Below are 27,714 nucleotides of genomic sequence, written 5' to 3'. Positions count from 1 at the left end.
AAATATCATTTTCTCCTAGTTGCATTTTAAGCAGTTGTTTTCTGAATCCCTCCACAAATAGCAGTTAAGTTTTATAACGATGATCTTTGTCACTGAAGTTGTAAACTAGTGGTTTGCTTTCCTGCTCTCAGCAGTGTAAAACTGAGATAGCTCACTTGGAGTTGGAGCTGTGGTGGGATAAAGCTGGTGTTGGTGGATGGAAAAGTCACATATTTTGGTTTAGATGTTGGAGATTTTGCACGTGTCAAGGCACCTGGAATGATACCCCTGCACCCAAAACTGCTGTGTTTTGTATTTTATGTGTTGTGTCTTTTGCAAAAGATTCAAGTCCTGCTTTCCCTTGCAGCACAAGCCTTTCTCAGCCCCCCAACATTGAATTCCCAAAGAGGTGATGCTCAGCAGGCACAGAAATACCATTTTGTGGAGCCAGAGGTCTTTTCCTGTCCCTGCAGGGGTGCTGGTCAAGGTCCCTATGGGATCAGTAACTGGTGCTGGAAGAAATTCTCATCCACTTGTGTCCTCCAAGAGCCTTTCAGACCCACTGCAGTGCTCCCCCTGCTCTGTCTTGGCTCTCAGGGGATGTTTCACAGGCAGAGAAATTAGAGAAGGTCTTTCTTTGCCTTGTGCCTGGAGGCTGCTTATTGTTCTGTAGGTTTGTATTTCACACAACCCTAGCATGACTTTCTGCTTTTCAACCCTGTTTATTTTTGTTTTAGCCTTCAAGGGATACATGGCAATGTCTTAAACCAGCTTTGCTGCTGGAAAAATCTCAATGTGGAACTGAAACTTGGAGCACTGAGTGTGTCCACATACAGTGTTGTTTTTGTCCAAGCCTGAGATGCTTTTGATACTGAGATTTTCTGGGTTTTTTTTTGGTGAAGGGGATTTCAAAACGTAGACTTTCCAAAGTTCAGTTTGGGTTGTGTGTGCCATTTTAAACCAAATTTAAACCTAAAAACCTGCCTGCTGAGAAGCTCTCATTAGCCAAGGTCTGCAGGTTTTTTTTTGTCAGTTAAGGGAGTTTTGTATTGGTAGAGGTGAAGATGTGTTGAATTTTTTTTTTGTTTCATCTGATGCTTGGTTAGGTCTCTAAAGCCTTAATGCCAGTTATGGTTTACTTGTGGTACCATAAATGGTATAACTTCCATGAATGTTTATCCCTTTTCTTCTTCTCCACTTTGCTTCTCTCCTGTGCTTGTGGGATATTCAGAACTAGAATTCAGATTACCCAGATACACATTGAATAAAGCCATTCTTTATTCAACAGTTATTTCAGTTTTATTTAAATTTATTTAATTCAATAATTTAATTTTAAAAGTTTATTTAATTAAAGCAATTGTTTTATTAAACAATTATTGAATAGTCTAGTTTCCCCACATAAGCTTTCCTGACAGGCCAGGCCTGTCTCAAGCCATGAGTAATTCCCCAGAGATGTTGGCATTTGGGTGAGGTGTGCAGGGCTCAGGAGCCCAGTGCAACTTTTCTGTCTTCACACATGTGAACAGTGATGAATTAGCAGTGTTTTGTCTCCGAGCCAAGAAACTGAATTTATTGCTGAAGGACCTTTTTTTTTTTTTTTCTCTGTCTAACAATAAAATGATTTTCTGAACATTTAGGCAGAGCAAGTTTTGATTAAAAATAGTTTTGCCAGTGCTGTGGTAGTTGAATTATGAGCTGTGGGCATCGGAGATTAAACACTTGTTGCAGGGAGATCTCTGGAACTGAGCCTGTGGAAAGGGTGCATTATGCTGCAAATTTATTAAATATTGATTTCCGTAACCGTCTACAGGCGCTAATGATTTTTCTAATATGGTGGTAAATAATACGAAAGAGATTAATATCTCTACAGAAGGAGTAATTGCAAATATGTTTAAACAACATGTGAGTTACACTTGTGGATGCTGAGAAATATCCAGCTTTGGTCTCCTGTTGAGTGTCTGTCTTGGTTTGAAAGGCTGGTGTCTGCTAAGGAAGGCAGGAGCCTTCCTTGGAATGGAAAAATGTAAACCCCTCCCTCCAAATTATTATAATTTTGAAATTAAGGCGCTCTCAGGCAAAGATATGGGAATAGGAATAACAGTTCTTTACTAGGAAAATTAAAATAGAAATGCAGTATTACAGAGAACAAACCCAAACCACTGCCAGAGTCAGAATCCAAGCTGACCCCCGTCAGTCAGTCAGGGGTTGGTGCAGTCCCATTCAATGGTGGCTGCATCCTCCTGCAGTGACAGATGTGGTTCTGCTGGAGCAGTGCTCCTGGAGAAGGTGCAGTTTTCCTCCAAAGCTCCAGTGATGATGTGGAAGGGTCTGGTTTTCCTCTGGAATGCAGTGGGAAAAGGCTGCTCTGATGTTCCAAATCTCAGCTTTGATCTGGGTAGGAAATGCTTGGCTCCTCCCCCTGGGTGGAGCATCTCCCAATGGGATGATGGAATTTTATCAGCCATGCCCTGGGACTCCATGGCCATTAACAGGAGATATCTCCTGGAGGGAGGATGGGCTGTGGGAAAGATAAAGAACACTGCCCCAGCTGGATTAACAGATGGGATAGAACACACACTGCTGGGCACATCCTGCATTGCAAGCCAAGACAGTATCAGGATGGGCAGGATTGGAGAGGATCACTGGAGGCCACATGGTCTCAGCTCCCTGCTCAAGGAGGGAGCAGGTTACTCAGGCAGTGTCCAGAGGGCTCCTGAACATCTCCAGGGAAGTTTCCAGAACCACCTAGCTCATCTTGTCACCTTAGACTTCTGCTGCTGAAGCTCCCTCTGTTCCCTGAGGTCTGAGTTCTGCCTTTGGAGGTCCCAGCCATGTGCTGCAGAAGCAAGGCAAGCTCTTTACAGAGCTTCTGCATCACACTGGGCTGTGCTGGCAGCCTGCTCAGCTGGGCACAGCTCACCCTCTGTGCCAAAGCTGCTGCCTGCACCACGGGTGGATTTTTACAATGGCTTAAAGAAGTTGTTCCTGCAAAGCGTTTGCTCTCAGCATTCATTCTGGAATTGCCTCTCCACAGAGACTGGCAATTTGAATTTGTCGTTGCTTTTTCAGCCAGTGTAAATATTTTAGAGCAATGACTTCCTCCAGAAGAATGAAGGAAATAGATATGTTTGTCTTAATTTTGTGTAGAGGGAAATACAATTTTCAGGCATTATCCTTAAGCATCACTTAGATACCCACGTGAGGCACTTTTTTGACTTGCTGCTTCACTTTTTTCATGAAACAGAATTGATGCTCTTCTACAGACTTCAGTCTTTAGGAGGTGTGACATCTGGTCCTTGAAAATGGGCAGGCAGCTTTAGTTACAGCTTGGGAATTTTGTTTTACATTTTGAGAGGTTCATGTAGCATCAGAGGTGGAGCAGCTCGTGGCACATGTGTGATCTCCTGTTGGTAGTAAATGAACAAGAAATGGAGCTGAGTTTGGGGGGATGCAGAGGTACAATTTGGGCTTTGGTTTCTGAAATTTCAGCTCTGTGATGTGAGACCTAAGAGAACACACACCAGAGTGATGCCTGAAGTTTTAGCTTTCATCTTTTCCAGATTCTGCACTGCATTGGGGTGTGACTCTGCACTTCATACAAAGTGTTACAAGTTCTCCTCACAGCTCAGGCACACAAAACAATCCTTTGCCAGCCCCACAACCAAGGACACCGCTGCAGCTTCAGCCCCAAAAAGTGCAAACAACAGCGAATTGAGGAGAGAATCTGGGAGGATGGGACTGCAGAACCTGGAGCTGGGATTGGACAATGAACCCCAAGATGGAAATGGACCAAAACTTATAAAAGTGTGAAAATTTGTGATTCAGGGTCCATCTTGGGTATAGCCACAGCCAGGCTCTGGTACTGCCCAAGGTGAATCCTTTGAAGGGTTTTTAATAAATTCCTGCTTTATTCCTTTAACTCTGCCCAGCCTCTGTTCCAGGGAGCCTCTCCAGGCATCACTGTGGCCTCCAAATCCCAAAAAGCAGAGTTTGGTAAAAAACACAAGAGAAATTCTCCTGAGAAGCTCGTGCACAGGATGAGGCTGGGGGAAGAAACAGCCTGACAGAAATGTTCATTCCTAAGCATTGGCATGTCTGAGTGAAAACCTGTCACCCCTGGGGCAGGTGGACACTGTCCTTGTGACCCAGTTCAAGGCACATGGACCTACAATCCATTGTGCCTTCCCAACCCTGATCATCCATTTGTTTTTATGATTTTTGCTAAGGTATCTCAAGGATATTTGTAGTACTTTTTTTTTTTTATTGTGTTCTGCTTTATTCTCCGTGCTGCAACAGCATCAAAGCCTTGCAAGGCCTGTGCAAAGGATGGCAGAGGATTTTGGCATTCAGGAGCAGTGCCTGAAGTCCCTCAGGTGGAAACCCAAATGTTGGCTATTGCAGACCTGCCTGAGGTGCTAATACCTCAGGGAAAGGTGAGGATGCTGTGGCTGAATCAGATGAATTCTTTCACACAAGCTGTTCCAGTTTTGTGGAACTGATGAAGTAGTTAAAAAAAAAAAAAAAAAGGCAACAAAAGCACCCAAAAATCCCAAAGGGTTTGAAAAGAGGAGACTGCTCAGGAAGCTTTGTTGTTAAGGTGAGTTAACTGCAGCAGGTCCTGCAGAGGTTTGGTGAATTACAGAACCATTCCCTCTCAGTTGTGCTGTGCAAGCCAGTGGCATATGGAGCTTCTGCCATTCCAGTGAGAATAAAGGTGATGATGAGTGTGCTTTTATTAGGATCACTCTTCTTTTGAAGGCTCAGAATGAGCAGCTCCCCATCCCAACCCTCTTTAGCTGTAGTGAGACGTGCTCATACTGCAGTCACAGCTCACGACCACATCACAAAGCTACTTTAAAGTCAAGTAACTTGGCTGTTGCCTGAATATTTAATCAACTTTTTGGCTGGGTTTTATTGCAAGCCTCAGATTCCATAATGTAAGCCATTTGTGCTGTAGATGTACCTATGGCAAAAAAAAAAAAAAAAAGAGAAAAAAGGAAAAAGGAGGCAGAAAGCCATTCTTCCACCTTTTATATCCCAGCTGAGCTTGAAACTAGCAGAGTCATTAAGTGTAGTGCCAAGTGTCTGGTGTGTGAGCAAATGTGTAATAATTGTATTTTGGATCCAGCAGTGTTTTAGAGCAAACTGCATATAATTTCCAGCAGTTACTCTTACAAAGTGGTTTCCTTTCTTTGGTTCCTTTGTCTTCAAGTAATATCTGCATAATAAAACTGCAAAGTCAACTCATGCTTTGCACTTATTTAAATTATGTTTTATACTAAGTAACTAAAGCAAGCTAAGCTAGCAGAAGATAGTTGTCTGTATAAAATGGATTTAGCTGGTACTGGTCTGGTCCTTGTCATTCTTCTCAAGGCCCTGCACTCTTTGTGGTTATCTCAAAAAGTTCCCTTTGGTATCAGATTGGTGTTAAAATTGTTCATTTCAAAGGCATGGTCAGAACGAAAATTGTTAAAGCTCACCAGATTTACAGCAAATTTATTTGTCTTATCATTCTTTACAAGAGTTTTTTTTTTTTACTGATACATAAGTATTTAGTCTTTAAATGTCTCCTTCACCATATATGTGTGTGCATACATGTGTATCATGCATATTATTTGTGAAAAAAATATAATTTGTGTGGCTATAATGCAGCATCTCTCCTCTGAGTGCTCTCAGGCAAAGGGAGGGATTCCTCATGCAGCAGATCACACAGTTTATGAAATACATAACATTTTCGAGGGAGTTGTTCCATGCTGTTTCAGAGTGAAGGGATAGATGAGGAAAAATACTTTTGGAGAAACAGGTTTTTTTTGTGGTCAGGAAGCACAGGAGGTTTGAAGCTGGTCATTCAGTAAGCATGTATATCAGAGCTGTGTCTCTGATCCCTCAAAACAATGTGGAAATTCACATTTATGTGTGGAAAGGCTGATGGAGTTGGTACATTTGGGGTGAGGGATAAATCAGTGATACTGGGAGAAGTGTTTTACCTCATCTTTCCCCATCTCTTTTTAAAAATATTCCTGTAAATCGTTGTCCCAGGTGCCACTCACTCTCTTTGTGTGCCTCAGGCCAAGCCCACCATTCATGGAGCTCTCAGGTGACCAAGGTGAGCTGATTTCCTTTCCTTTGTCTCCTTTCCTGTAGCTGTTGCAGCTCCTGGAGTGTGAGACCATGCAGCTGGAAGCCTTTCTGGAGTGGAAGCAGCTGGAACCAGTGTACTGGCATTGGATGGTAATGAACCAAACTGATCTTGAGGGCTGCATCTTTCTTGACTTTAACAAAGCTGCCTACTTCCAAAGGTCCTTAAGTCCCACAAAATTAAATATTACAAACCATCTGTTCAACAGCACATGAGAAAAAGGAAAAAAAAACCAGTCTCAGTAAAATAAGATGTTTTCACAGTTTTCTCTCATTCCTGTTTTCTTCAGTAGGACTCACCCAGCCAAGCTGAGGAATTGCAGGGCAGAATGGCAGAATTTCATATAGTTAACACAAATGAAAAGGTCTGATCTTCATCTTTTTTAATAGTTTTTAAACATAGCAGTTGCACATTTTTGTAAAATTAAATGGCTTTTCAGAAGAGGGCCTCTAAGCTTTATTGCAGTCTTGAGAACAACTAAATTTGCAGGCAGCTGATATTGAAAACAACTTCATTTTTTCCCAGCCAAATAGTGTGTTGACATTGCTGATTTCCCCTTGAACTGTGTTGAATGATCATAAGAAAATCAATAACCCTTTCTCTGTGCATCTTAGGGTTTCTCAAGTGAGTGCAAACGATGCCATCCATCTCACTTCTCTCCACGACTTTTGCCCGTTCAGTGTTGCTGAAATAATTCTTTAGCACACCACATTAGCTGTATGAGCTTACAGAATTTGGGGAATCGGTGAGCTGACTGCTAATTGCCTATGTGCCTTTTTCTACACTAAAAACAAGGCAAAGGGCACTGTGAAATTACCTCACCTTTCCTGAAGGATGTTTCCAATTTCCATTAGCTCCCTAATGGTTTTTGCTTTACATGTTTACCATCTTATGGTTTTTTGGAAAGCATCAGCATTAGCACAGGCCTGGCTCCCAATAGATAAAATATAACTGCAATTATTTCTGTGTATCTGCCAAAACGTTTGCCTGTGGCATGCTGAGGAGTGTTAGCCTGCTTTCTGGAGTTAAATTCTAAATAAATACTTGAAAACTGACCAGCAACATCCTTTCTAAACTATTGAATGTGCTGGATGGTGTATATCCTTTTTTCTTTTGTTTCACTGATGCTGGTGGCTGTTCCTGGATGCAGTAGGATGTATGGGAATGAGATGTGCTTCAAAAAGAATAGTAGTGTTTTTCTCTTTCTGCCAAAGTTGTGTTTTGCATTGCTGATCTGATGGATGGGGTGGTTCTTGCATAGCTGCTGCCAGCTCTTCCTGCTGGTGGTGGGCAGGAGCAGAGCACAGCAAGACATCCCTGCAGGAACTGGAGTGGCTGCAGTAATCACAGAATATCCAGAATATTCTGGAAGGGATCCACCAGGATCATCGAGTCCAACTCCTGGCCCTGCACAGAACAGCCCCAAAATCCCACCAGGAGCCTGAGAGCACTGAATGCTAATGTTACTTTACAGTTCTGTCATTTAATCAATTTTAGAATAAGGCATAAACAGAAGAGCCCCCAAACCCCAAAAAGCTCTTGGCTTTATTTCCCTGACATTATCATCCTGTCCCTGTCCCTGCCATGTGTGTGTTCTGTGAGCTGGGCCATGGCTCAGCAGGAGCTTTTGCAGGGTGTCCTGTGCCATTCTTTGCTGTTTTAGGAAGCTTTTTCTTGCAGGAGCGTAAGAATCTCTTGCTGTGAATTAAGAGTTTTTAACCTGCCTTCTGAGAAAAGGGAGAGAGAGGAGAAAAAGTAAAATTTCCCCTCCTTTTTATAGCAATCCTTTATATAAGTGAAGGCTGGTAGCATGTCACTGCCTCCCCAGCCCCTGTCTCTAGGCTGAGCACAAGTTTTGATGTCTGTGTGTGCCATTCGTTGGAGCTTTTGGTGTTTGCTGCTGCTCTCATCTGAGACTTTCCCTCCTCTCTGTGTGTGTTTAACTTCAAGTGCCTCACCTGGGTGTCAGCATGACAGTCAGCCCTCTTCTGTCCCTGAGACTTTGTGACTTTAGCAGTGTGACATTGGTGACTTCGGGCTCTCTGGTGTCTCCTCCAGCAGTGCTGCTGCTGTGCCACTAATTATGCACTTGGTTTTTCCTTGCTGGGGTACAGACCACGCTGCTCAGCTGCTGAATTTCCTGCCAGCATTCCTAAATTGCTTCTTCAATTGCTAAAGATAATTTTGAATGCTAATGATGTCCTTAAAAGAGATTATGACCTCTCCTATTGAATGCCTTCTTGATAACAGTATGAAAATAAATGTTTAATACTCTGTGAGTGAGGCCTATGTCCTTTAGTTATGCTGTGCTATTCTGGCTTGAAAAATGTGTGTTTCTGCACAGTCTGTGCACCAGAGTGTATAGATGGGGTCTGATTTTTGGTTTTTTAGGTTTTTTTTTTTCCTTGAGTATTTGAAAAAGCAGTTGCTACCTTGGAAGGCAGTTGCACAGTTAATTGTCAAACCTGTAGATGGTCATGGTCATGCAGAGCTGCCAGCTCCTGACCAGCCTGGAGCAGGGATCTCTGGATGTTCCTCAACTTGTGGAGTTTCCCATGGCCACAGGTGATCCTGTGGGTGTTGGAGCAGTGTCAGCATCCCTTTGTTACAAAGAGCCCTAGAAGTGCATCCAAGCTCAGAATTTGGGAGGAAGGGCATCTCTGGAGCTGCTGCAGTGCTGATCACCTCCATCTCAGGAGTGTTACTTTATGCTTTAGTGCAGTGGAGAGTAGCTGACTGTGCAGTGCTTTCTAAAATAAGCTGGGTTAGCAACATAAGTTTTCTGTTAACTTGGAAATATGTTATAGTGAACTGAGGGGGTTCTCTCTTAAAATAACTCTGGAATTGTGGAGCAACTGTATATTGAGATGGCAGCAGTGAATTCCTAGCTCTGAATTACCAAGAGGATGGGGGAAACCATTTAGCCTCCTGCTGGAAAGTAACTTTTATTGCTTTTTGTTTAGGAAACTGTGTTGGATGATGTGGCTGAAGAGGGGGGCATGTGTGAGCCCCAGGATGCTCATGGGGAGAAGAGAAGGCAGCCAGAGGTGAGCTCCTGCTGCCCCTGGGCTGACAGGCTGGCTGGACAGATGGACAGAGTATCCAGAGACCTGCTGGCTCTCCAGGAGCAGCTGCAGCAGCTCGTGGCTCAGAGAAGGGCTGCCTGGTGGGAGAAGGTAAGGAGAGGCTCTGGGTGCTGCTCATGGTCACTGGGCATCTTTAGGAGAATTTTTCAGGCTTTTTTCATCTTTCTTTGCCCTAGGGCAGGTTCCCTGTGCCACCCTTGCTGCAGTCACAGTGCCAGAGCTGTGTTGATGCCCACAGCATGCCCAGTGCTCTTTCAAATACAAATCTGTGTGCTGGAACAAAAACATGTGTTCTCTTGGAAGGGCAGGCTTCAAAGGATAGGCACTGCAGAGGAGAGGAGAAAAGAGAAGAGGAGGAGGAAATCATGGCAGCCCCCAGAGGGGATGGATGCAGCAGTAATGGTTAGAGTGAGAAAATAAAGTATTTACAGGGAAAGAGGCCAGAGCTTGTCATCTTTCATTGAATTAGGAGGCTTTGAAATGTCTGATGGGGGAAGGAATAAGAGGAATTTGAAACCTGTGAAGCGAGGGAAGAGACTGAGCACAAGATTTGATGGCAGAACAGCCTGGCAGTGGGAGGCTGGCTGTGGAGGAAAGCAGGTGATCTGAAGGGAGTGTGCTGCTATTTGCTGGGTGAGGATGGGGAGACACTGGGGAGCACCCAGTGGGGACACTGGGAGCTGTGGTGGGGCATAAATAAAGGAGATGGTCATGCAGATGTGGAAGGTGAATCTGAGTGTCTGGCACAAGGAGAACAATGAAGGTGCAGGCATAAAAACCAGTGATTCTCTGCAGGCAGCAAGTGGAGAAAAGGCTCCCAGAGAATCTACAAAACCTGTGGATGGAGAAAAAGTGAAAGAAACAGCTGGGACAGACAGAGCAGCAATAAAATTGCTGTATCACCACTTTGTGTCTGTCTTAACTCAGGAGAGGCTTTTTACCCCAGAGTGTTTGATTTTTTTTCTTTTCAGTGGTTTTAGATGGAGGTGTTGGTAGACAGGATTGCAGATCAGCTGACAAAATGGGAGCTGGCAGGTTGTCAGATCAAAAAGTATTTGCCCAAGAGTTCAAAAGGCATCTGGCATGGCAAAAGTGTGTGGAGAGCTAATTGCTCTCTTCCACCTTAAGCACAAGGAACTAATTAGGATCAGTTGGCCAGGGAAGGCACAAGGAGCTGCTGCTTCACACAGAGTACAAAACTTCTCCCCACAGGGCACTGTGGGTATAAGCAGTGTACATGGATTTAAAATCTGCTGTACACATTCTTGGAAGCTGAAATCCATCAAAGACTATAAAATATGCAGATAGAAATTGCAACCTTATGAGAACAAATCATTGCAGGCTGGGGGAATATTCTGAGGAAGTATATCCATGTATTTCCATTTGTCTTAGAGTCTTCTCTGGGCATTTACTGTCACTCACTGTCAGTGATGGAGTTCTGGACTAGGCAGATCTCCAGAATCATCAGATTTGGTTATTCCTGGGCAAAATGGACATGACTGTTGTGGGACAACTCATTCCTCGAATTCTAAAAATAAAATTTCCAGTGCATGATTTCTAAAGCGAGATATGCTCTGACTTCTCTTATATGTAACAATATATATGCTGTTAAATATGATGTTAGGTGTTATATAATATCACACTTTTTTTTTTAAATACTAAAATTCGAGGTTTAAGTCCAGAGAGATTTAACTGATGATTTCTTATTTTATTGGATTTGAATAATGGTTGGTCATGTTCCAGTTTCTGAGGTTCTCTGGATGTCATATGAGTTTGTGACTGTGAGAAATGGGGTGCATCTTCAGTGTGTTGTTAAAAGGTTTACCACAGATGCCTTCTCTTCTACATGTGTCCTGAAACAGAATTGCTTTGTAATGCTGCATGACAGCATTTTTTGGAATTCTTGGGGTCAGATGACTCTCCATCAATCCTCTTTATACCCAGCCTTGCTTTGCATAGTATTGCTGCTTGTGTGATGCCTTCTTCCTGTAGTCTGTCCCTTTCCCCCACAGCCAGGATTCTTGCTGAATGCAGGCTCCTCTATCAATTGTATATTTCTGACCCCTTCTTTTCCCTGGAGAAATAAGCTTATCAAATCTTTCCTTCTATATTATTTTTTTAATCAAGCAAAGAGGAGATACAGCAGTAGCTGAAGCCATTATCTCTGAATTTGTATCTTGCAATTCTGAGACATCTGGAAATGATCTTGGCTCTTACAGGCATGCCCAGCTGAGGGACAGACAGCACAGTTTATTACAGCTCTTATGTCCACTGCCTCGTACTTGACAGAGAACCTGATAATGCACAGAGTGCTCGTGTCTGTGCCAGGCAGCTGGGGAGGGACTGCTCAGGACAGCAGCACTGAGGGCACCCGATGGACAGCACTGCTCCTGCAGGGAGAAATCCTGGCTGGGGATCTGGGTCTTCAGAGAGACCAGAGCAGTAGTTGGCTGCTGAAAAGCTGTTTATTGCATGAATGCATCCATTTCAAAGGTAAAGAGTTCAGAGTGTTAAAGTCCACGCTAAAGCTTTCTGGCATCGAGTCCCAAGGAGAAGCAGCAGCAGCAGCTCCCTGGCACTTCTTTTTCTGTCTCTTCTTCTTTTTCTGTCTCTTTCTTCTGTCTCTTCTTTTTCTGTCTCCTTCTTCTTCTGTCTCTTCTTCTGTCTCTTCTTCCTCCTGTTCCTCTTATTCCTCTCCTTCTCCTTCTCCTTCTCCTACTCCTCCTCCTCCTCCTCCTCCTCCTCCTCCTTCCGTCTCTTTTCTCTTCTTCTAAGTGTGTGTGTGTGTGTTCTGTGGCCCCAAAATCATCCAATGAGCTAAAAACACTTCTAAAACATTCTTTCTACACTTATCAGAACCTAACTTTAAAACACAAAACTAGTGTCAGTTTTTACATGTAATTTACCATATAGTTCTGTCTGTTCACATAAATGGTTTCTATCTGTTCTATCTAGAAATGCAAGCAATGTTCTGCTCTATTTTTGTTATGTCTGGAGCTAGGTTACTGAACTTCAAACTAGGCTTTAGGCTACTGAACTTTCAACTGGGCTTTAGTGCTTTTTACTCTCTTAATGCACTTCAAGCATATTCCTGCTTATTTAAAACTAAGACTTACACTTCTTACACTTTATGTCTGTGTGGCTTAATATACTTTAATTTTTTTAAAAGCTTTATTTCAATCTGTGTATTCTTTTTTCTCTCTGAGGGACTCAGGCTTTTATTTTATACCCTCTAACACTGCAGGGACCAGTGAACCTGGGGCCAGGGGTGGCTGCATTGGTTTGCAAATGGCATTTGAAGAGGGCCCTGAAAAGATTTTCAGCAAAAATAAACTGTTCAGTTTGTCTTCCCTCTCCCCCCGGAGCAAACAGCAGCAGGAAGCCTGGAGGAGGTGGCTGGGGTGGGTTTGTGGAAGTGGGCATTGGTGGAGCCAAAAACCAGCACAGGGCAGTAGGGAAGTGGTAAAACATCAGGAAAAGTGCATGGAGATAAACCCAGGCTAGCACAGCTGAAGGGAGCATCATAAGGTCTTTGGATTTGAGTGAGCTCTGTGGTCAGAAATAGGAAACTGCATTCTGAAGCTGTTAGGGAAGCAGAAAAAAGGAAAAATGAAAATATTCCCACCTGTTTCTGGAACGTGATGTACGCTGCTGGTCCCATTCATAAATTTAATAAAAAGGTGTTTGAGCTGGAAAGTATCAGTGGCACCCCATATCAGTGGCACCCCATATCAGTGGCTGTCTTCTTATTTCTTCTGCCTTCACTCAGAATCAGGATTGAAGCACAAGAGACAAAAGTTTTGTGTTCACTCAGTTGTTTATTAATTCTCATCTGTAGTACTGTGAGTTTTACAGCACTTTTAGCTAACAAGCTAAAAGGGAGAAAATGGAGCTGTATCTTGCTCATTACAAGGTCTTTTAAGGCCTAACTATCCAATTAAAAACTAACATCTCTGTTATTTATACTTTTGACCCAATGACCAAACCCCTGTGACCCACACTGCGGGATTTTCTATCCAACCAAAAATTACTGCCTGAAATTATGAAGAAGGAAAAAGAAGGAAAAAGAGACAACACCCAAGAACCTCCATCTTGTCCCATATCTTGTTGCTATATTCTAAAAACCCCAAATTCACAAACCATGTGAAATCCCACAGTTCTGTTTAACTGCACACCAGTGATTTTAACTCCATCACTCAAATTTGGAGCCTTCTCCAAGGCCTCAAGTCAAAAGCAGTGTTCTCCTGGAGGTCAGTGCCAGAAAGCACAGAAAGCTCAAAACTCCCAGGCTTCAGGATTCCAACAGGAAAGGAACAGGGAGGGGATGCAGTGATGGCCCAAGATGTGAAAGAAAAGTAAGTTTCTTTTTTTCTGAGGAACCTTACTGGGCTCCCTGCATGAGGAGAGAATGGAGGAGGTGTCACACTGGAGCAGCAGGAAGAATTTTTTCTGTTCTTCTGATTCTCCCTGGTTTTCATGATGGGGTGAAGCTACAGGAAATTACTGCTCTAAGACTGTGGATTGAAAACGTGTTGGAATGTCTTTGATTTAGGAGAGCCTGCAGTTGATCCATCTCTTTATTTTGGGCTGTGTAGAGGTATTTCAGATGTGTTAAAGTCATTGCCATGCTATGATGCCTGGTTTGCAGCACTAAACATCATTTCTTATGGTTCAGGATGTGGTTTCAGGGGCAATGAATCCATTTGTTGCAAGTTTGATCATTTGCACACTGTGATTCTGGTTGTTAAAACTGTCCATCTCAAGTCTCTTAAAATTAAGGAAATTATTTTGCTTCTTTTCTTTTGTTTCATTTTTCATTTCCTTGTTTTCTTTTGTTTGTTTCTGCCTACCCCCAGCTGTTTCTTTGCTTATGTGCTTGGAATGACCCTGAAATGATTTAATCTTTCAGGGACATTCACTAGAAGACATTTGAATGCTGCCATGGGATTTGGGTGATTTGTGAAACTCTGATTTATAGGACATTTTAACTGATACCCATCTCTGGGCAGCAATGTGTGCAGGATCTTGGGGGAGAAAAGGCAGAGGTGTGATCTGAATATGGGGCTTGCTTTCTGTTAGCTTTGCTCTTTTCTGTGCAGTACTGGGCAAATAATCATTTCTTTGGTGACATTTTGGGGATCTAGGAATGATCAAAAAGGGGAGGAAAATGGTTAAGCTTTAAGAACATTTCTCCTCTCAGAAACAAACTTAACTGTAAAAAATGAAATCTCCTAATCCCAGAAGAGAATTTTTTTTTTTTTGCTTTTTCCTTTCTGAATATTCTGTTACGTGCTCCTCTATTAGAGGGGAGGATTTGATTTCAGTCTGTGTTGAAACATTTGGCATCCACAAGCTGGACTGCAGGGTAACAAATGGTAATTGTTTCATTTTTCATCACCTAAATGCTTGCACAATTCCCAGCTTTTGTTGAGACTTGGGATGTTGTATCCTGGGACCCTCTGTGCTCTCTTGCATTTCCAAGCAAGGCAGACAGCTTTGAGATGGCAGCACGGTTGGCACGGAGCTTGCTCATGCATACATCTCTGAGGCACACACCAGAGCCATTAATCTGAGCTAGAACAGGCTCTTTCCACAGCAGAATTCCACCCAGAAATCCTGGTGGCTGTGCTAGCTTGGCTGCTGATGTGTCTGAGCACCCAGGTGAGACTGCAGTCCCTGACCCTGCTGATGGACCAGACCTCCCTAATCACAGTGGGAGAGCACTGAAACCTAATTTTATCTTTCTTCCTGTATTTTACTCCTGATCTGTGTCCTCCCCTCCATTCAGTAATGCCAAACCCTTGCAGCTGTCTCCTGGGTAGGGCTGGGAGGATGCAGGGCTGCCCAGGAGAGATGCCCTCTGAACTCACAGTGTGCTGGGGAGGACAGGGATGCTTTGTTTTCTCTTGCTGGGATGCAGGTGAAGGTGGTGGGGACTGAAGCACAGAGGCACTTCCCCTCCATCCCCAGAGTTTTGTGGTTCACAGAACATTCTGCTGTTGCCAGCTCATCACAGCACACTGCCAGAGACCTCAGAGAGTCTACAAAGAGAGATCTTTCCTCTAAGGTTCTCACTTTTATAAAAGACTAAATGGTTTTTGATTCATTTTGATTTAAGGCTTCAATATATGGAGTAGGGAAGCAGCTCCAGAAGCTGATGCTGGAACATGGTCCTACATCCTCCTGTTTGTGGTTGGGTTTGTTGTTGGTTTTTTTTTTTTGTTTCTCTTCCCAAGATTGAGTTGAATTTTATCTACTCAGAAAACTGCACTTCCAAAGTTTTTCTTCATGCCTCATAATGATTGGTGAGGGGGGTGAGGAGCTGTGGCTCCCTAGTAGCCATGGCTAGGAAAAGATAAAGTCTTGTTGCCACCTCTAGGAAAAGACAAAGTCTTGTTGCTTTCTGCAGCTTGGGAATGGTGTGGGGCTGGCTCCTGCTGGGCTGGGCTGTGTTTCCTCTGCCTTAAACCAGGGATTTGTGCAAAGCTGCAGCTGAGCTCTCCCTGAAAAACTCCCTTGAGGCTTGTCAAACCCCCCCTTTTTTTTTCCCCTATCTTGTTTTTTGTGAGCAGGCTGTTCCCATTCCATCTTTGCTGTGGCTGCTGCTCATTCTGGTTCCCTGGGCTCTTTGCTAATATGAAGATGTTAGTGTAGCCAGCAGTTAATTACCTGGGCAGTCTGGGCTGGAGGAAGTGCAGGAGTGCTGGGGAATGGTTCAGTGCTGGTGCATTCCCTCAGTCAGCATAATCCCTTTCCTGGTCCCAGCACATTTCTGTGTTCCACTTTGTATTTGCAAGCCTCCATCTGGAGCCCTGAGCAGCTGTCAGTGGAGCTCCTCAAGCGAAAAGGAATTGAAGAAGTTGCAGGACCACAAGAGCAGCTTTTGGAAGTTCATGGTTGGCTGGGCCCAGATGCCTGGGATGGGGGAGGACCCAGAGAGATCAACCAAAGCATCCATCAAAGGGAGGATGGCAAGGAGGGACAAGTGTGCTGCCTCTTATGGGCAGTTCCTGCTTAGTTAAGTGTGGGATTAAATCTGCTGCTGGTGGAATTGCAGATTTAAGCTGTTAGAAAATGTGAAGCTGCTGTAAACAGCAGGAAGTAAATACTGATCTTTACTGTCACTCTTTGCTCTTGGATTTTCTTGCATTGGTTTGTTTGCAGTCATCAATATTCCTAGCAGGAGATCTGAGGCTCTGCTCGTTCCTGATGAGTGCCTGTGGAGATCCAGGTGATTGTTGATGAATTCCTTCTTGTGATGGAAGGAGAAAAGGAACCACACTTGTGCACCTGGGTCTGCTTTTGGCAGCAGCATCTCAAATCTGAAGTCCTGAGTCAGCCTGCTTTAGGGCTGCTGTGCATGTGAAAGTTACTGAACATTCTGGAAGATTGTTTGAAACACTTTTGGTTCTCTTCTGAGAACTCAGTGTGGGCTGGCCAGGCTTGAACAGTCAACGTGAAGCTTGCAGCATGCAAAGGGTTGAAAGATAAGTGTTTATTCTTCATTTGCAGATGCAACTTTGTGTGCAGATTGCTGAAAGAGCTGTGTGAGACACAGAGGCTCTCTGTGTAGCAGTGGCTAAATCAGCAAACTGATTTCAAACACACACCAAAACCATAACTGGAAATAAATCACCCAGCCTGACATTTTTCATGGGGCTTATGTAGGCTAAAAGATTGCAGCTCCTTAGGGAGGGGAGGAACATTAAAAACTCGAGTGCTGTCTCCTGCTCTGTGCTTTGCAGAGCTCTGGGGTTTGAAGGGAGCGTGGGTGAAAGTTTTTCTTCTTTCCCAAGAAGATGCTGCTTTCCCTCCCTTTGCCAAAATGCAGAATGTTTGCTCAGGTGACAGGATCACTTCAAGTGCCATAAATAACCATAATGTTAATATTTTACTTGCATTATTTACGAAGGTGCTGGATACTGACCAAGGCAATGAAACATGTAATAAATGCAGCTGGAGAATTATACTCCAATAAATTTCAGATGAGCTTTATTTAACGAGAAAGTGTAAAAAAAAACCCCATTGCAATGAGAGAATGTGTTTTGTAGCCACTGTAAATGTTTTAGTGCATTTTTAAGAAATAAGTGTGGCACTTAGGCTCTCACAGTTAAAGCACACAATAAAACAGGGATGAAGACTGGGAATGTCTGCAGGGCTCAGATACACAAGATATGGAAGCACAGGACCCAGCACCACCATTTTTTGGAATGTTTTGAGGCTGATGGGTGGGATTTGAGGTACCAGGGACCACAGAGCTGCTGGATTTTGCCTTGCAAGGGGTGAGGCACAGCAGCACCATCCTCCACAGGGGCAGCACCCTGGGATCTTGTTGAGTGGTTGTAATTTTTTTGTAACTAGGTTATGTTTGCACCACTTAATTAGTGATTTGTTTGAAGGTTCTTCTGTTTTCACTCAGAGTCAGGATTTAAAACACAGGAGATGAATTTTCTTTCGTTTGGGCTCGGTTGTTTATTAAATCTTATCTAAAGTACAGAAAGTTCAGCAGCATCTCTAGCTACCAGCTAAGAGTGAGCAAAGTGGAGAACAGAGAAGAATGGAGAGAGATCCAACTGCTTCAAGGTCTTTTAAAACTAAACAGTTCAATAGAGAATTAACACTTAAATTATTTATACTTTTGACCCAACTTCCATCACCTTTAGTGCAATGCTAACTGTCCAACCAGGAGCTGCTACCTGAAATCATGAAGAAGGGAGATGAACATAGAAAAGAGACAACACTCAAAATCCTCTGTCTTGTCCCATACCTGTTACTATATTATAAAAACCTCAAATCTAAAACCCTTCACTGTGTGAAATCACACACTTCTATTCAACTACACACCAGTGATTTTAACTCCATCACTCAAATTTGGAGCCTTCTCCATGGTCTCAGGTCAAAAGCAGTGTTCTCCTGGGGGTCAGTGCCAGAAAGCACAGAAAGCTCAAAAATCCCAGATTTCTGGGATCCAGCAGGGTCCCAGCTCGTTCTGGCTGGCAGAGGCTGTATTTTGGATAACTTTACCTGAAGCACTGTTAGTGTGCTGTACTGCACCTTGCAGAGTGGATTTTGGGATCAGGAGCTTGCATGAGGTGCCAGGTTGGCTTTGCAGCCTGTGGGGATGGATTTCCCCCTTTTTCCAGCAGGAACTGGGCTCCCTGAACGCTTTGCAGCACTGCTTTGGGTTTTTGTTTTTTGGTTTTTGTTCTTGGTGAGTTGACAGAGGTGCTTTTAGAAGGATTCTTTGCATCCAGGCGCTCAAAGCTCAGCTTTGTTTCCTTTTTTTCTTGAAGCCTTGGCCTTGTTCTCTCAGTTGCCTGCCTGAAATCAAGGGTACTTGATCACAGGAGAAGAAAGTATCCACCTTGTTCCTGCCTTTGTCCCCTGTGCTTGTGGAAGAGCTGACATAAAAGTACATCTGTAATTTAGTGTTGTCACATGTCTTCTCTCCAGCCAGAAATGCATCTAAATAAAGCCTTAGTATTCTTCTGAGCTCACCATTCAAAATTCACCGTTTTTCCTTCATTTTCCTGGCTCTCTCTGAGCCCTGAGAGCTGTTTGATTGTCTCCCTTTGCAGGCTGGCTCTGGCCTTTAGCTGCTGTCACAGTCACAGGGGCTGTGCAGAGCACAGAAAATACCTGCACTGAACCCCTGGAAGTGTTTTCTGTAGAAAATCTCCCCCTGGGAGTTCAGGTTCCTTTTCCTGGTGCCAGAGCTGTGTTGCTGGATTGACCTTTGCTGCTCTGGGTGCAGGGTCCTGCCTTCCCCAAAAGCTGGGCTAGGATGGGAGCTGCAGGGCTGGCTGCTGGGGTGGTCATGCAAAACCCCTGGAAGGGACAAGGCAGCATTTTCTAATTGGGAACAAAACCAGTTTTGGGGGTGAAGAAACTCTCTGGGCTTTCTTTTTCTTTGTAATTCTTGGGGAAGAAAAAACCCTTGTCTGAAAATTTGTGTGGTTAGTGGTAATAGCTTCGTGTCATCTCTGTGTTTTAGGAGTGGTTTGTACCAACACTGCTTTTGTTGGCTGTCCATGTAAGGACCCCATTGCTTGAATTTCAAGTTTCACATCCTGTTCTCTCCAAGCAGGATGAGCCAAGTGCAGGGCACAAGCAGCACTCCTTCTGAAGTGCCTACTTTGATGTTGTGCAGTGATGAAAGTGTTCTAAAAGCAAAGTGGGACCCTCCAAGCCTCTGCAGGCCACTTAGATCTGAGATGATCTATCATCAGTGTTTGTCTCTGCTGCCCAAGATAAAAGTTTGGTAGAACAAATTGAAAAGTAAGTGAGCAATTTATTATCCAAAGCAATACTTGTCTGTTGCCTTCCTTTGTAATTTGTAGTTGTCAGGGTCTTTTTCAGAGTAGCTCTGCAGCCTTTTTGCAAGTGTCTGAATTACTTACACTGACATATTCTGGTTTTCATATCGTGTATTTTCAGTGTGTGCCTATTCCTGCTTTAATTTCTGTGATCTTCTAATTGAATTCAAGGAATTGGGAAAGTCCAGAGATAAAATTGTAGTTAAAAAGAAATGCATTATGAAAGGCTGGAATGGTAGAATGGAACTTTTGAAATTACTGTAAAATGCTCAAGATTTCTAATTTGGAGAAGAAAATAGGGTTTTCCTTTGGTTTCAGTTATTCTCCTCAGAAGTTAACCACTGGGGAAGCAAGTTACATATGCCAAAAAAATCAGAAAGAGAGAGCACAGAAAATACTATGGAACTGAATCATGGAATCACAGAATCATTTAGATTGGGAAAAACCTGCCAAGATCATGGAGTTACTGACAAATCCAGCACTAAACTATGTCACTCTACATGTCTTTTAAGTCCCTTGGGGATGGTGACTCAGCCCAGGATGGTGACTCTGCTTTAATCAGTTGGGTGCCCCTGTATTGCTATTTGGAAGGGGGTTTGTATTCTTTTGGTGGAGACCCTGAAAAATATTAATGTTGTCCTCTTTTCTTAGCCCTGTATCCTTTTGTCTTAAGCTGAATTGACTTTTCTTCAGTTCTTTCATTGACTCCTGTTGATGAATTTAGAGACACGAGTTTCGAGTGCAAGACCATTGGATTATTTTAAAGGAAAACCAAAGTGAAAAGCTCCCAAAAAAAAACTAAGCAAACCCCAAGAAAATGTGTTATCCATCCAGACAAGATCAGGTCACTCCTCGTTATGAAATTATCTGATTCAAATGCTTTAATTAGCATCTAGCTTTCCATTGCTGTGCTTCCTCACCATCTCTCCATCAGAGCAGTGTGGATGCTGATCTGAAGGCTCTGCAGTATCTGATGTTTAATTGTAGCAGCACTGCCAGCTCTTCTCCTCAGATGCAGCTCGGGGTGTTGTGGGTATTAAAACTGTATTTTTAGTTATCAGGTCCTGTTCCTAGGTAAGACAGGTAAGCAGCTTCTCCCTGCCTCCCCTGTCAGATTGGTTTGGAATGGCAGTAGGTGCACCAGGAGCCAGCGTTCTGATGGTGAATGTCTTGCTTTAAAATGCATAAGATTGGAGATGCATACATTCCTCCCTAATTGCAGGAAATTGCAGATCCCTGCAAAATTTGGAATGCAGCTGCTTGTATAATTACATCTTCTGTCAGTTGCTATAGCTCAGCTTTACAGCCCTTCCAAAATATCTGCATAGTTTATGGGACAAATAATGCCCCTGTGAATGTTACTTTGGGATCACCCCTTTCATTTTTTCACCAGCAGTTCCAAAGGACTGAGATTCTTCCTCCTGCTGAGCTAATAACAAGTACAAATTAGTGCTTATATTAAGGTGACATTTTGCTTTAGCTGCTGTAATTATTGCTAAGCCCAAAGACATCATTTAAGTTTCTTCCTGTCGCTGGGGTTGGGTTTGGTAAGAAGCACCAGCTCCCGTGCCTCAGGTCAGCTTGGTTCTGATAAAGGTTTTGATAAAACCTTTCCATTTTATGGCCTTTGGAAATAGAGGGTAATGGGTCATGGAGAAGTTGTTAGGTTATTGGAAACTAAGTGTTGCTGTCTGCCACTGGTCACTGGAGGGGAGATAAAACACAGGTCACAATTCAGAGTGTAATGAAATGTGTTGGCACCACTTACACCACCATCACAGGTGGGAAATGCTTGGAAAAAAAAAAAGGTTGGAAAGGATTAAGGGAAGGGTAGTAAAGGAATTAATTTGGCCTGGCTTTTTGGGAAGTGAGAAAAGTGTGATTTAACCAAGGCAAGGTTCATAGCTGGACCATAGCTAGGCAGAGGTGGAATTTTGAGGGTATTAGACTTTAGATGAAGGGTGGTGTGAGCACACCCAGGGGCTGAGGTGGAACTTGCTGAAAAGGGGTGTGTTTTAAACCAAAATTGCATTTCACTGCTGGGCTAGTTCAGTGATAGGGTAATATTTTGATCTGCTGGAGTCTGTGTTTAGAAATCCAAAACTATATGTTTCTAGTTTGCCAAAATGTAGCAGAACATTGCAAAAATTACCAGGTGAGAGACTGCAGCCCGTGCTTTGTGATGGGTTAGACTATTCCAACAGTTTATTATGACTTTAATCCTCAAATGTATGAAAAGTGGCATTAAATGGGCTATTTCAAGTCTCTTTGTGTACAATCAATGCTCTCACGAGAAGAAAGAAACCTCATTTAGGCAGGACAGTGTGGGAAGTCTTCAGCTATTAAAATAGAAAGTGATGGTTTCTAGCTCTTTAAACTGGTTAGTCTTGAGTGTGTAGAAATTGCAGCAGAAAATTAAAACCCTTGAAAGCTGACAGCAGAGAAGTTTGATTCAATGAGACAAGGCTTACAGAGCTGCAGGACTAACTCTGGAACTTTCTTACAGGCTTGAAATTACATTTGGGCAAGTTACTATAAGACATGAATTTGAAATTAGGATAAGGTGTTTTTTTTATAGTAAAACACCTGCTTACTCAGAGCTGTGGTGTTCCCAGAACAGCTGATTTCAGATATTGCTTTTGCTTTAACTCGTGGGCTTTTGTATTTAAGCAGCAAATGCCTTTAGATTATTTTCTGAACGTTGGGGGCCTGATTTTCCTTCTCAGCAAATGTTTGAACTTCATGGGCTCTGCAGGGTCCTGTCCCCCCTGCTCTGTAATTTTTCCCAGCAGTAGGAGCTGCAGGATTTGATTTTCTGTCAATTATGCATTCACAGCACCCCTTGGAACAGTGCCTTTCTCTGCTCCTCTGGGGCTGAATGGGGTCACTGTCTACAGCTAAGGAAGGAAAGCATTTGTCATACCCTCAGCCATCATTGTTCAAAAAAAAACCAAAAAAAACCCAAAACCAAAAGAAAGCAAACATTTTTGTTAAAAGAAACTGCTGCCCCAGCCAAATTATTGTTCATTGTTAAAGGAGGCCAAAGCCCTCACCCTATTTTTATGTGTGAAAAAAGCTTTGGTTTTATGTCTTTGGGGTCACACAAAGAGGTCTTTGGCCTCTTGGGTGGCTGATTTTTGTTCTGTACCAGGAGAAGCAGTGCTGGCATGTTCAGTTCCTGCTGTCTCTGATGATATTTGAGACAAACTGTGCTTGGTTTGCACCTCTTGGGGTGCTGCTTTTCCTGGCTGCTCTGTGGGCAGCAAGGTCCAGAATGAGTGAGGAGATCCTTGTGCAGGAACACAAAGGGCTTCTGGGTGGGAATCCTGGGATCCCTCTGGCTCTTTTGGTTGTATCCTGCTTTCTTTTCATAGTTACAGGTATTTCTGCTGTACTTAGAGTGGACTCTGCTCTTCCCCTTGCCCTGTTATTAATACTTCTGCTTATTACTTCCTTTTGCTCATTTCTTTTGTACTTGGTGCTGTTTTTTCAGTGCTGACAAGGAGGACTTTCTGAAAAGTGGTCTGCAATTCCTTGTTTATCCCTTTTTCTGTTTTCTGTATCCCAGGTAGACTGTCAGCTGGGATTGCAGCTCTGCAAGGCATTTCTTGGGGGGTGGCAGTAGGAAAATCACTAAACTGTGAGGCAGCACAAGGTGTAAATAATGATCCTTTATAAAGTGTTTTGTACTGATTAAAGACAAGTGCTTGTGAGGTTCAGCCCCTGGACTGATTTGGGAACAGAGGGCTCCTAAAGCAGTGTTAATTTGCCATGAATTTCCTGCTTTCCAGTGGCCAGCTGTCAGGATTTCTGCACAGCATCCATCCCAGCGATATCCCACTTCCATTTTTCACTTGCAGATCTTTATCCAGAATTGATGCTTGTCTGTTTGACTGGAGTCTGCTCAGTTTTCATGGAGGCTGAGAGCTCTGGGCAGCTCCCCAGAGCCCTGGGGATGTTGTGATGTGCCGGGGGAGCTGTTGGGAGCCAGGGTGGTGAGTGCACTGAGTGGCCTTCATTAACCTTCCATTGCCAGGCATGTAATATTTCACTTCATCCTTTTCCACTCCCCAGGCCTTCTCAGACACGATGGGTTTAAAATAAAACTCGGAAATGAGCGTCCTTTAGGAGTACAACATTCTGCAAGTCAGATGCTGTTTGGTGTTCCCAGAGTTTATGAAATATGTTGGGTTATTATGCCCTGATGGCAAAGGAGCATGGCTTGGTGCCTTGGATATTGTGTCTGTTTATATTTCCTAATTTCCTTTCACTCCCCAGCCCCAAAAGACAAGATCTGAGATTTTTTTTTTTCTGTTTGTTCCTTGTGTCTGGGAGCACAAAGGAAGCTCCCAGGCTCATTGTGTTTTCTGGCAGAGGCAGTCATCACAGTTTGTAGTATCTGTGCAGCTTGGCAAGGGTAATTTGTATTTCATCCTCTGTGCTTATGGGATCCTCTCCCCGTTCCTAAGGGAAATATGAGAGGAGGAGTGGACAGATAGGACTGGAGACAGAAAATGTGCCATTTCTTGGCTTGTGCAGTGTGTTTTTCTGAACAATGCTGTTCTAGCTGTTCCTGCAAAACTCCTGGAATAATATGAGGAGATTGTGATTTAAAAGTAATGACACGATTCTGGTCTTTATCATCCACTCCCAAAGAAATTCCAACCATTTGTTTGCTATTCCCTCTTTGAAGCTGGCAGGAATACAATCATAAAATGGAAATGCTCCTGTGATTCCCCCTCCTCTTCCTGGAAGTGGGTGTTTGAACCTTTCCTGGACCTTTCCTTTTCCTTTTTTAAACCTTCATCTCTAGCTAGTGGCTTCCTCCAAGGCTGCCATGTGAAGTTTTAACAAGCTGAAATGTTGACTTCCAGCGTTTGGGAGATTGTCACTTCAGCTAGGCCATTACTGGGAATGATTTAAGGAACATGATGGGGTTATCTGGATCTCTTAGCATCTCTTTGGGATGTCTTGTGTGCTGCTTGCAGTCTCTCAGAATAAATTCATGTTCAGCTTGCTTTTCAGCAGAAAAAGAATTAGTTTGTCATTTTTACTGCACTTTTTATTAGTGAGTTATGAAAAAGGGGAGAGAGATCAGCGTGTCTGGCATGATCCCTATGGAATGAAACACAGGGCTCTGGGAAGCTCACTGCCAGAAAGGTGCAGGGAAGTGTGAGGGAGCTGAGGAAAGTCTCCTTTCGAGGAGGGACCAAGTGAGCTGAGTGTGTGGGGCATCTAAAGATTGCTGGAAGCTGAGCTTCACTAGATGGGCAACAGAAAGACTGTGGAAAATTGTCACAGGGTCAGGGAGGTGAATTTGGGTAACACCATTCTGGCCTCAAAGCTGTGGAACGTGCAGAGAAACTGGAAGGCAGTTTATATATACTGGAAATATGCAATGTTACCACGATTTGCCCACTGAAGTCACTGTTACCAGATTTATTCCAAGCCAGAGGGTTCCCAGGACTGAAAATAGCTGGGCTAGTACTGGCTGTTCTTTTCATTTGGACAGCTACCTTTGGTTGGAAGACACTTCAGAGAAGGCTGGGCTCAGGAGGTGCTGGGGGAGTTAATCATGTTGTTTGCAGGCTCAAAGCCTCTTGTGTGCACTGGTGCAAGAGTTAATCCACCAGGCTGGATTAACCAAGCTGCCTGCTCAGCCTGGTGTTTGGATGTGCCTCCCCTTTGGATGTTCCCCTTCCCAGCTCTGTACTGGGCCCGTCCTTTTCTGCTTTGGCTTGGCCATTTTCCTTCAATCAGATGCCAGCCTGGATGGTTTTGTGAAGGCAGGGAGATGGTAAATCCTTTCCATACCTGATGGCTGTCCTGCCTGCCTTGGTCCCACCATGCCAGGGACTAGAGGCACCCATCTCTGCCCACCCTGCAGCCAATGCTGAAGAGATCTCTTTTATTTTAGTGCTTATTCCTTTGCACATGCCTGCCTGTGGATTTGCCAGCAGGATCTGTGCCCTTTGGTCCCTTTTCAGCCTGATCCAGATGCAGTTCTGCTCCCTGCAACTCCACTGACTTCTTCTTAGAACGTGGGAGTCATTACAGTTTTCCCCTTAGCTCCTAATGCCTTCTGAAGGCTGAAGTTACCCAAAGGAAAACATCTGGGCACACTCAGAGCAGCCTGGGCACTGTCCTGTCCCAAAGAGCAGCCGTGGGATGAGGAGCTGGGAAGGGAGAAGCTGACCCAGGGCAGAGCAGGATGTGTGTCAGCTTGGAGATTCTGATTCTTCATCAGCTCATCCCCTCTGTGCTTGGAGTGGAATTTCTCAAAGTGCTCCAGGTCCCTTGGGGATGAGGATGGTTCTGTGCAAGTGGAAAAGATGATGATCATGTTGTTGTATTTATTTGGAGAGGATGTGCAGCAGCTTTCAGACAGCTCTGTGCACCTAATTGGGAATTCAAATTCCAGCTGGTAGATTGAGGCTGAAAGGCTGAGCTGTGGGATAGAAACGGGCAGGCACAAAATGCTGAGGCTCCTAATCTTTTACAATATGTTTGTTTAATACAAAGTGGTCTATTGAGATTGTTTTGCAGAGTAGAATAATCGTTGTGTGCTGACTAATGGGAGACAGCAAGCTGTTAAAGAGCATCAATTAGCCATACAGGAGGAGATTATTGAGTATTTTCACAAGCATTCAGGATGTGAGGAGCAAAGGATATTGCTTGAAGGTAACCCTTGGAGATTTGTAGCAGTTGAGATCTATAAACAGCAAAAGGAGTATTTGTGGCCATACATATGTTTGCAGAGCCTTCCAAGAAGAACAGAACTGGAGTTAGCTTTCCAAATCCAGATTGTGCTGATAGGAAATAAACAGTGCTTTGCTGAACTTGTTATCTTATTTAATATTAATAATTTTTTAAAGTTTCCCTTCCTAAGTTTTTCTAGTGTTACCCCAGGAAATACTGGTCCTCTTTATAGAGGATGGCATGTGCAGTATCCTTCTGATGCTTGGGGGTAGGTTCTGTGCCACTTCTGTTTTCCTGGCTCTAGGGCTGCTGTCCTTGTCCTTGCAGCTGTTCCTGCTTCCCAAATCCTGCCCCTGCTGTTGCTGTGGGTTAGAACTGGATGCACTCAGTGCTGAGAGGAGCATGCTGCTCCTCCATCATGTGCCTTGCTTAATGGATAATAAAATTCTCCAGTTTTGACTAGTGCAGGGTATGAAAACCTATGTTTCATTAAGAATGCTTTTATACAGCCTTACTGTGCTTCTGCTGGAGTTTAATGTGAAAAATAAATAACATCTTGTGGGCTCTGTTTGCTGAGTGATGTTGTTGTTTGTAACTGATGGGAAATTTTTCCCATCCTGGATTCCAGTGTTAAATCCACTTTGTGCAAACATCATTTTTCCATTTATTCATTGGCTGTGGGGAGACCAGATAACATTGGATTTATTTTTTCAGTTTTGCTCCTTCTGAAGTGGTGTTAGAGAATCACACCTCAGTTCTTCTTACAGCCAACAGCAGGAGATGTCCCTGGGATTCCTTGGGGATTATGATAAAGAGGGACCCCTGGTTCTTGGACAAGGACAAAGATAGACTTCTCTCAGCTTCAATTCTCTCTTCAAATGCCTTAATCAGCTGAGGTCTCCTTTAACAGATGGTTCTGCATCGATAAAACCTTTAATGTGTTAGAAAAAATTCAGAGAAATTTACTCCTTTTCTGATTTGATTGATTTTTTTAATCTCCTTTAAGCGGAGGCTGAGGGGTGAGAAGAACTCATCAGAAGAGTATGGAGAGGATTAATTACTTGGCTGCAAGACTCATGAAGATATTCTGCAGGAAGATGTGGGATGGGTGAGCAGAGCCCTGGTGAAGTTGGTGTCAGAGGAGGAATTTCATGTGACTGCAGCCATCACACCTGCAGTGCTTCACTGCCACTGATCCCCTGCCTGTCATAGCCTGCCGAAATAAAACCTTCCCCCCCGATCTGGGGGATAAAAACCCCTTCTTCCTCCCAGACAGCAGCTGTAGCTTGGCAGTGGGAGATGCTGCAGGTGCTTTGCTACCTCAGAACTCTTGTCCTTGCAGCTGGGGCTGCTTTGAGCTCTGCCTGATGTCTGGTGCTTCAGAGAGCTGCCAGAATATCCCTGACTTTACAGGGAGCTTGTCAAAGTGTGAGGTACCGATATCTTAATGCAGATCTGCAGATTTGAAACCCCAAGGAGCTGCTGAGCTTCACCC

General features: G+C 43.7%; 1 protein-coding gene across 2 annotated transcripts in view; it reads left to right on the top strand.

Annotated features, from left to right (window-relative positions):
• The window catches only part of TEDC1 (tubulin epsilon and delta complex 1), a 68,257-nt gene that overhangs the window by 37,906 nt on the left and 2,637 nt on the right, over positions 1-27,714 (top strand). For both annotated transcript variants that reach the window (XM_088170227.1, XM_088170226.1), the window contains 2 exons: positions 6,124-6,210; positions 9,082-9,294. In XM_088170227.1, the coding sequence (XP_088026353.1) occupies positions 6,124-6,210; positions 9,082-9,294 (300 nt within the window). The remainder of the gene's footprint in view (positions 1-6,123; positions 6,211-9,081; positions 9,295-27,714) is intronic.

Source organism: Sturnus vulgaris, chromosome 9, assembly GCF_052056855.1.
Source record: "Sturnus vulgaris isolate bStuVul1 chromosome 9, bStuVul1.hap1, whole genome shotgun sequence".
Classification (NCBI taxonomy): domain Eukaryota; kingdom Metazoa; phylum Chordata; class Aves; order Passeriformes; family Sturnidae; genus Sturnus; species Sturnus vulgaris.
Note: the sequence above shows the minus strand (reverse complement) of the source record. Positions and strands in the feature narration are given on the sequence as shown.